At 44.2% G+C, this 9,318-nt stretch overlaps 1 protein-coding gene across 1 annotated transcript in view; it reads right to left on the reverse strand.

Moving 5' to 3' along the window:
* The window catches only part of Sf3b3 (splicing factor 3b subunit 3), an 82,388-nt gene extending 75,311 nt beyond the window's left edge, over window positions 1–7,077 (reverse strand). Inside the window, exons 1-5 of the mRNA XM_075672672.1 lie at window positions 6,954–7,077; window positions 6,225–6,557; window positions 5,998–6,074; window positions 2,172–2,438; window positions 281–422 (exon numbers count right to left, since the gene is read on the reverse strand). Coding sequence (XP_075528787.1) covers window positions 281–422; window positions 2,172–2,438; window positions 5,998–6,074; window positions 6,225–6,450 — 712 coding nt within the window. The 5' untranslated portion in view covers window positions 6,451–6,557; window positions 6,954–7,077. The remainder of the gene's footprint in view (window positions 1–280; window positions 423–2,171; window positions 2,439–5,997; window positions 6,075–6,224; window positions 6,558–6,953) is intronic.
* Between the last annotated feature and the right edge of the window lie 2,241 nt (window positions 7,078–9,318).

Here is a 9,318-nt window from a genome sequence, read left to right on the forward strand (position 1 = left end):
CTTCTCTTTTACGTTCTGCATACTGTGCCAAACAATAATGGCATCATACCAACCACCTTACAGGTTCGAAAGCCTGATTTTACTGACATACAATGCATGCTTTGTTATTTGGAATAATCTGTACAGCCCACATTTATAAGGCTAGATCAGTATAGAATTTGGGACACGGGTTTCCACAGAATTTAGTGTGCACCATGTGCTAGAAATGGACAAAAAAGAAAATGAAGTGTGCTCCAAGAGAAGAATAAGTGTAAATGAAAGAGTAGAAAACAAAAATCACCTGCTATGAGGAAGTTCCCGTGTTCTTCTAAAGGTTCACTGTATTTACGAACAACATGGTTCAAGCCCAAGTCCAGCTCATAGAATGTTAATGTCTGATGAGTGTTATTAGCTGCTTCACCAGTTGGGTCAGAATCTGCTTCCTGCATAAATTTTGAGCATAGCAAAGTGACAACACACCACACTACTGCAGAGAAAGCTATATTGGAGCAAACATTTCCATGATAAAAGCATTCCACTCTATTAATTACAGCATGACATTGAAATCAAGAAACAAAAGCATTGCATCATCCAACAATACTGCAATCCAGGCACAGTGAAAGCAGTGAGCATGCTTTGGCTTTTCCGAATGGAGAAAGTAGGAACAAAATCTATGTGCATTTATTGCCTGTTGTAACATTTAAACACACAACAGGTGATTCTAAGAATTCAGTAGATCTGTAGAGTGAAATACTTATAGAAGAGGCTAAGAGATATATAAATTTAAGAATAAATTGACTGCAAACAATGTGTTCCTATGTACAATAAAGGTCAGGAAAAGAAAGTGGAAGCCTCCTCTATTTTCTCAACTCACATGTGATACCATAAATTAAGCCTCTTCTGCACATCAAACACCTCAGTTTCATACTTTTACTGGTTTCAATGACTGTTGGCGACTTTTTGGAATGCAGGAGGTGACATGATGTTATACACCAAGCAGTCTCTTGTCATTTAGCCAAGCACAGCGGAGGCAAAGACCAGACCCAAGGTAAAGGAAGCTTTACTAGGAAAACTATGTGTGCAGTAGGAGGCCTGTGCTGGTATATCATCACAGACTGCTTTCAGCAAGGCCACTAGCAGTGAAAAACCTGCTCCTTTCACTAACATTATATCTGGCAACGTTGAAGATATAGTGCTTCACTACAGCATCCCTACATCATGCAATGGACCACAAAATGACCCAAGTGTTACGGGATTATGACATAAGTGTAAAGATTGTGCTTTTTATTGACAGAATCGAATAAGATGTTACTAGTTCAACAAAATATCAGCACTGTGCTGATATTTCATGAACTAGAAACAGCAACATTCTGCTGTGAAACCTTGGTACTAACCCTCTTGGCCCTCATGTATCAAAAGGTGGAATACACTACTGCTGCTATTAAGTGCATTGTGGTCCATTTTAATAGATCTTTGTTTTATTAGAAATTGTGCCAATTTTATTGTGTATACAGATGAAAGTTTATGTTGAGAAAAGGTGTCATAATTTTACTAACCAAGTGGGCCAGCGGAAGAGGGGTGACACCGACTGTATTGCAGAGCACGTAGGTACTTTCGTATGTGTGCCATTTCCGAGTCTCCCTGAGAGTTACAATACCTCCAGTGTGTTGAGTGACCAAATGTTTTCCAAAAGTGCCAATCCTCTAAAGCCTAAAGCACATATATGGCTTTGACAAGCACACTAACTGCAGTCAGTGCGATCAGTCAGTTGAGACAGCGCGAGCCACAGTGACAACTGCCCTGATAAATTTATTCATTTAATTTAAAATTGGTAGCATGCACCCACTTGTGCACTTATCAGTGCTTCGAGCATTAGTCTACCTAAACATGAAAATGTCCCAAAGACATACGATTAGTTAAAAACCATTTCCAACAATTTCTATGCAACAGCTACACGATTGGGCACCGTGAACAGTAAGTTTTTGGTTGCATTAGAAAAAAATGGAGACGTTAAAATTTGTTGTCAGTGTCTCAGCTTACACTAGGAAGACATGGTTAAACAGTGCAAGACACAAGGTGACATGTGCCCTCTTCAGCTATTCAGTCATGCCACATCACCTACTGGCCCAACAACCTACTTGTACCATGAACAAAATGAATGATATAACTGTCGAAACAAAAAGAGAACTAACCTCATAGTCCATTTCAAGGCAGGCAAACACTGGATTCTCAAATCCAACATCAACACCAACACAATGATACACAAGAGTGCTGGATTTGTGTGCTTCCAGCGGTGAGGAAATGGTCAACCGTGCAGCTGCATCTCGGTTCAAGATGTACACGAGCTTCTGCTTTTCAACAGCTGCCACCATGAGAGCTCTACCTTTGGGGTCCATGGCAAGATGTTGGCCAGGCACAATGCGTCGACAGCCACTCTTCCCAAATGTCTCTTGATGTACCTAGAGAATTCAGTGTTGTCTCAAAGGAGTAAATACTTTTGGAGCAATGAAGACATTTTACATGCCTGAACAGATAGGCTTGAATTTACAAAATTTGCTCCAATTAACTGCAAGCTATGCGAAGCACAAGTGAAAATCTTTGTTCGGCAAACAAGGTCACCATATTTATCTAAAAGCACAATAGTAGAATCCAGTTAAAACGTGTAGCAATAAAGGTCTAATGTTACAAACTGTGGCAGCGCATTGGCTATGATGTGCTGCCGAGCAAGAGGTTTCAGGTTTGACTCCTGGCACTGGTAACTACATTTCAATAGGGATGAAATGGAACATCTAGTTTAATTAGATTTAGGCTCACGCTAAGAGCCCTAGATGGTTAAATTTAATCCATAGCCCTCCAATACAACATCCCACCTAACCAACTATAAAGCTTTAGAATTTTCAACCCTACAATTTAATTTTACTATTAAGGATGTAATGCTGCCTAGTACAAACTTTATTCTAATAGTTACTGTGCCCTTCAGGCCTTCAGAGGGCTGCACAGGAGCAGTGTTCCTAGGTGGCATGAGCATCATAATGAACTCTGGCACCATGTTGCAGTTTTATGCCAATTCACAATGGTTAACTGCATATTGCTTTGGTGTAAGAACCCTAATAAGAAGGAAGGTAATGAAAATACTGCTCAAGCTGGCTTCCCAATTCTGAAGGCCGTTACAAACCGTTTTAATAGGCCAAGGTGGTCACCATGCAAAGGAAAGAAGATTGGTTTCGGTGAGATGGGTTTCAACGAAGCTCAGTGAAATATTCTGCTGGCTTATGAGAGATTCTGCTTTTAACACTATTCAAGACACGACTGCTTAAGCTTATAGCACCAAGGAGGTCACCATTTGAAGGAGAGCAGAATGGTTCTGGTGGAATGGGTTTCTACAAAACTCAGCGACATATTCTGCTGGCTTAAACGAGTGATCCTGCTTTTTAACGCTACTTAATACATGACTGCTTATGAATTTAATATGAATTCAGTTAGCTGTCACTGCATGGGTTGAATTTTCCCAAAGTGATGGGCGAAGTGACAAGTAGAGAATGTTGACAAGGCAAAGTGATTGCTTTCACTGTTTTTGCAATAGCAAAATCTGTACGTGACAAATCCAACATCCGCTGTAACCATTGCAAGGATATTGTTGCATGCAATTTGCAATATACTCATGCAAGCTCTGCGCTCGCTACTTTCCTGTCGAGAATGCTGTGTCAAGCTGATAGTGTGCAAGCAGTTCATCACTAGGGGGTACCGGACTCGCAGCGTTAAAGAAAGGAAATGCGGGCAAGACAGATGACGATTATTGTTTGGGGACAAAATACAACCCAAAGGGCGTAAACTTCTTTAAGTGTTTGGGTCGTATCTTCCACACGACAATAATCGTCATCTGTCTTGTCCACATTTCCGTTAACGCTGTAAGTCTGGTACTTCCAAGTCGCGAACGGCATGCGCATTATCAGCATGGCAGAGCATACTAAGTAGGAAAGTAGCAAGCGCAGCATCTTCAAGAAAGGAAATGCAAGCAAGGCAGATGACGATTATCGCTGTGTGGCAAATATACACCCCCAAGGTGTACATTTGTCTAAGAGTGTAGATGGCTACACTTTTAAACAAATGTGCTCTCACACTAACGGTATACCACAATGCAACACCTTGCTTTGACGGGGGGCCACGTGCTCGCACTGTCGCGTTTCAGTCCGTGAGCACTGTGCATTTCATTTTCTTTACATGTGTGACGCCACTGTAGCCAGAGATCTTGCATCGGTCTTTCTCCACTGACCATGCTTTCAAACGAACGCGAGTCGCATGCCAACTTTCTTCCTCATCATGTATTCCTGCTCTAAACCAACAAATGACATTTGCTACCGGTCATTCAGTGTTGGCCAAAGACATCTGGCCAGGAAATTCACACTCAACACCGAAACTCAGCAAAATATTTTTTGTGATATGTTAATAAAGGGCTAACAACACATTATGCACACCATTTTGCCAATGGCAAAACGGCCATCCGCTAGCTTTAATGCATGCTCCTCTCACCCATCCACTGGTTAAATCATTATTTTTTTAATTCAAAGGATTTGCCACAACGTATATGTAGTAAAAAGGTTTCATGGCCATCAAATATGTGCAGTTAAGCAAATTGGTACACTTTTAGTTCATGTCACGTAAAGAAACTCATGCCATGTGCAAGGTAACTTTGGGTCTGTTCGATTCCCCTACACCACTGTGAACCAGTTCACGGCGGTTCACGAGAAGTTCAGAAACTGTGCAGCTCAATTCCGGAGGTGCAGGCCCAGCGAAACACTCGAAACGAATGCAAAGGTGCAGACACGGTGTGGGCGTTATGTTATGTCAGACTAATGTGCATGGAGTGCGTAAGTTTGAGAGGTCCTGAACTGCAGGTATGATAGGTTTCTGGGGCGTAAATACACACCACAGTTGCGTAGACACATCAGATGTGTGTAAGCGGGGTTTTAACGGTGCTCGCGCTCGTGTGCTGCGTCGTCTGCTGCGCCACTGCTTCGCACCTGTATGCCTGCACCAAGTCAGCACAGACAGTGGAGCGGGTGCAGCAAAATCATGAACCAGCCTTGCACCTTTCCTGCACCTTTTGAAATGAATGTCGTGGTTCTGCGGGCGCCACTGCAGCACCGCTGAAACAAATGGCAGGGTGCAGCACCTCACGAACTGGTTCAAGTGGTGCAGGCGAATCGAACATACCCTTGGTGTCCAGATGTGGCAAGTCTCTTCATTGCACACCCCCATCAAGGTCATTATAGTCACATGTCACACAACCAAAAATTTTCACCGTACTGGCCCTTTCTACACTGCACAAGCACCCAGATGCATGGCATGAAGTACACTGCTTAAGAACAGAGACATGATCACACAAAGCTTGTCATCAGCTGTGGCCGTCACTGCAAGCATGCGTGCACAGAGACCTCAGAGCACACAGACTTCAAACATGGTTGGCACCAACGCTCCTAGCAGATGACATAGGAGGTGACATGAAATACGGATGACCCTCCTACATTTCGGCCCAGCTTCTAAATGCACCTATTTTAAGAATTAATTTATGAGATATGTATAGAAGCCACATTCATAATCGCATCACCTTTGATATAGGTTATATATTTAATGAAATTACGATTTGTCAGGCGTCACATCCAGACCGAGACGTTACGACTGCCGTATTTCCGTTCAAATGAAACGGCAACGCTGTGCGAGACGTTTCATTTGGACGTCACCGAAACGTCCGTTTAGCGGATCGCATCGAGTTCTGTATTGAAGTGGCGCATATTACAGCGTTAGGAGGCGGACCTGACACTCGAAGCTCCTACTAATGACGAACCGGAGGTTCTAGTCCTCTGCGTAGCGGATATAAAGTACCTTTGTACTAACCGCAGTGGCTAATCAAGTTGATTTCATTGAGGCGGGACGCAACCCATTGCATTAACATGTCGTACAGACGGCACACTAGAAATTAATGCATGTCGGCTTCATTAAACGATCAGGTACGCTCACCTTTTCGAAACAGCTCTTTTGGGGATTGTACTCCAGGATAACAATCCTCCCCGAGTCAGATCCAACCACCAGGTAATCTTGACGCACGAGAGGAACGAAACGAACAATACACCAAAAGGCAAACGTTAACATATACTGCCCCATCGAGAACAGATGTGTGACGGGAACAAAGACACGTTAAAAGAAAGCAACAGAAGGTGCGAAAGTTAACAATAATGCGCGTGTACCTTTCGATCCACCGGTGAGGCGAAAGCTCATCATAGAGCGTATGACACCGAACACTTCACATGCGTAGAGTGTGTAAACTTTGCCAGTGTTTGGATCAGGTCGAAGAAGTTCCAGAATTTTGCCTCTGGACACAGCAACCTCCTGTAGCTTTGTGCCCGAAAAGTTTCCGTGAACGGCATGTGTGATGCCGGTGGCACGTTGCAGTGTGAAATTGTACAGATACATTCTGCAGACCGACGTTCACACAACGAAGTTCCCTGTAGCAAGTATGTATCCGTCGAAGTGCAACACGGGTTCAATGCATCGCTGACAGTCTTCCCTTTTCTTTCTCTCTGAAAATAGAGAAGAAAAAAAGGGTTTAAATGAGGGGCCCGATTTTTATCAGTCATATCGCAAGAAGCCAACATACACTGACACCAAGGACAACATAGGGGAAAGCACAAGTCATTTTCCCTATGTTGTCCTTGGTGTCAGTGCATGTTGGCTTCATGTGATATGAAAATTGAGTCATTCATAAACGATCGAACCCCATTAGTTATTACCATGGTCTATCACGCGACAAAGGAAAGTGGCAGAAGCAGCCCAGGGTTCAACCACCCAAGATTCCGTAGTGTAAACAATACCGGCACCTAACAATACGAATAATTAAAGAAAACTAAACAAACACTAAACGTGCTTAAGTTGTAACTACAAACAGACGCAAGAGCCATTAATACAAAATTACTCACAAGATGAGCTGTGCCTTCGATCGATGCGGATTTAATCCAAAAACACCGCAACAACCTTGGCATCCATTTTGGGCGGCGACAGTAGCCGTTTCAGAACAACCGCACGCGCCGGGCTAGGGTTGCCAGGTGCGCCAAATTTTGGAACAATAATAGCCCAAAAGTAGCCAATCAAAAAAAAGATCAGAAAATATATTTCACAGACTTTTCCTGAGGCACACACAAAAGACATTTAGACCATTTTTATTTATTATACATTTTACTCGGCGGTAGTATCAACTGTTGAATGGCAACTATAGATTAAAAAACACTTTCATGGACGACAGGACAGGAGACGTACTTTCGCTTTCAGAGCAAATCATATCGATTATTTATTTAACAAGAGGTAGGACAACACATTTGCAAAAGTGAAAACGCAGCAAAAGAAACGAAGAATGAAAGTCCCTCTCGGCACCGACGCAATGCTTCTGCTTTCATTTTTTAGAAGCGCCAGTTATCTACACCGTTTACACTCTACAGACAGCAATAATACGTCTCTCCAATACACGGCGGTACAGCGCGCACGTACGGTACCCTGTAGCAGGTCTGCACAGCGGTACGGTCAGTTTGCCGTCCGCCGACGAGAGCGAGGACTGTTTCCGAATGACGGTGGCGGTGGCGCGGTGGCGCTACGAGCAATACTGTGTTAAGGCGGAACCGCATGGCGCGATTTCAGGCGCGATTGACGCGCGGATGGTGGGACGCGCGCGTCATTTTGACGCGTGCCCAGCATGATCCGCCACGAAATCGCGCCGCCGCGTGCTGCTGCTCGGAGTAGAAAAAAACGCGTCGCGCGGCGCGTCCACCAATCAGAGTTCAGGTAAGTCACGTGGCATTTGGTCACGTGGCATTTTGGTTCTTTTTTTGCCACCAGATGGCCTTGCTCTCTGCGCATCTCGACGGAACCTCCTCGGCGGAACTTTTTTTTTTTTCTCGGCAGAACTGGCGCGCGCGTCAAGGAAAACATGTGCTACCGTGATTTCGTTCGCGCATCGTGTTCACCTAAAATGAACAAAGCAACCTTCAACGAGGCCCTAATAACTGAAGTGGAAAAGCGTCGCGTCTCATCGCTAATACTGGCAAGACAATTTGCTAATAATATTACCAGTGTGTGGTGTTAGCTCTCTTCTCAACCAGGCAGGCCGCACCCACATGTACCTCCTGACCCGCATTTTTTCTTGCTTCAGTATCAGCATCCCCCTTAACAGTAGCAATCGCCTCTTCTGCTCGGTAGTAAGCGGCCGACCCTCCTTTTTATATGTGAAGTTGTAAACAAGCAGCGGCTTCTCAGCATGCGGAAGGTACATAGTCGCAGTTTCGCACACAATATTGCTGCTTGAAATTAAGCTTGATAAATACACTTCGGAAAGAAATGTCGCTGTCTAGTTACACTCAGATTATTCTTATTGTAGTGTTCTGTAAGTTTAAGGGCATATTATATATGCGGTAACAGAGACAATACAGGTCTTTGGGAGTTATGTTGTCTGGCAACCCGGAAAACGCGGCGCGAAAGCGCCGCTCCTTTTTTTCGTACGGGTGCTCGCGCGTCGGCGGCAACGCGGGCGTTTGCCGCCCGTCGCGTTTTTCGCTCGCGAAAAACGCGCCATGCGGTTCCAGCTTTAAAGCCCCTTGGCAATTTGAAAGTAGCAACGCTCTCCTCTTCGCGGCGTTTTCCTCCTCGATGCTCCTCGCCCGCCGGCTGCGCACGACGCGCTTTTTCTCCTGGGGTTCCCGCGTACGGGCAGCATCCTATGGAGTCGTGTAATTTTGGGTCAGTTGCGCGCCCCAGTAGTGTTGAAAATGTTGAGAAATGCTAAGAACAGCATCGATAATGCTCAAGGCAACGTTTATGAGGAGGTTGGTATTCTCTTTAAGACGTATGAACGGGGTATGCTGATGTAAAAGGAGCGTTGAGGCGAGTTCTGTACACCAGACAATTTTTCTGCCGCATGATAAGATGTTTTGCTTTGTGCGTCTGATCTAGTTGCTTGTGGCACATCCCTTTGTGTGTGGCTTATTAAGTGAAAGCCTTAGATCTCTGTTTCAAGGTCGCGTTGTGAGCTACAGAAAATATCACGCGACCGAAGGAAGGCCGGAAGCGAACCAAAGCATATGCAGCCGTGTATCAAAGATGATTACTGATTAGCAAATTAATCATTGATTAGTGATTGAATTAAGATGAATTAAGGTGTATTGAGAAGAATTAAGGTGGATTAAAGTTGATGAAGGTGTATTAGGGTGAATGAAGGTGGACTAAGGTGCATTATGGAGGTTGTGGTGGATTAGGGAGGATTAAATTGAATGAAGAAGGATTAGGGTGGATTAAGAC

This window comes from Dermacentor variabilis, chromosome 1, assembly GCF_050947875.1.
Source record: "Dermacentor variabilis isolate Ectoservices chromosome 1, ASM5094787v1, whole genome shotgun sequence".
Taxonomy (NCBI): Eukaryota; Metazoa; Arthropoda; class Arachnida; order Ixodida; family Ixodidae; genus Dermacentor; species Dermacentor variabilis.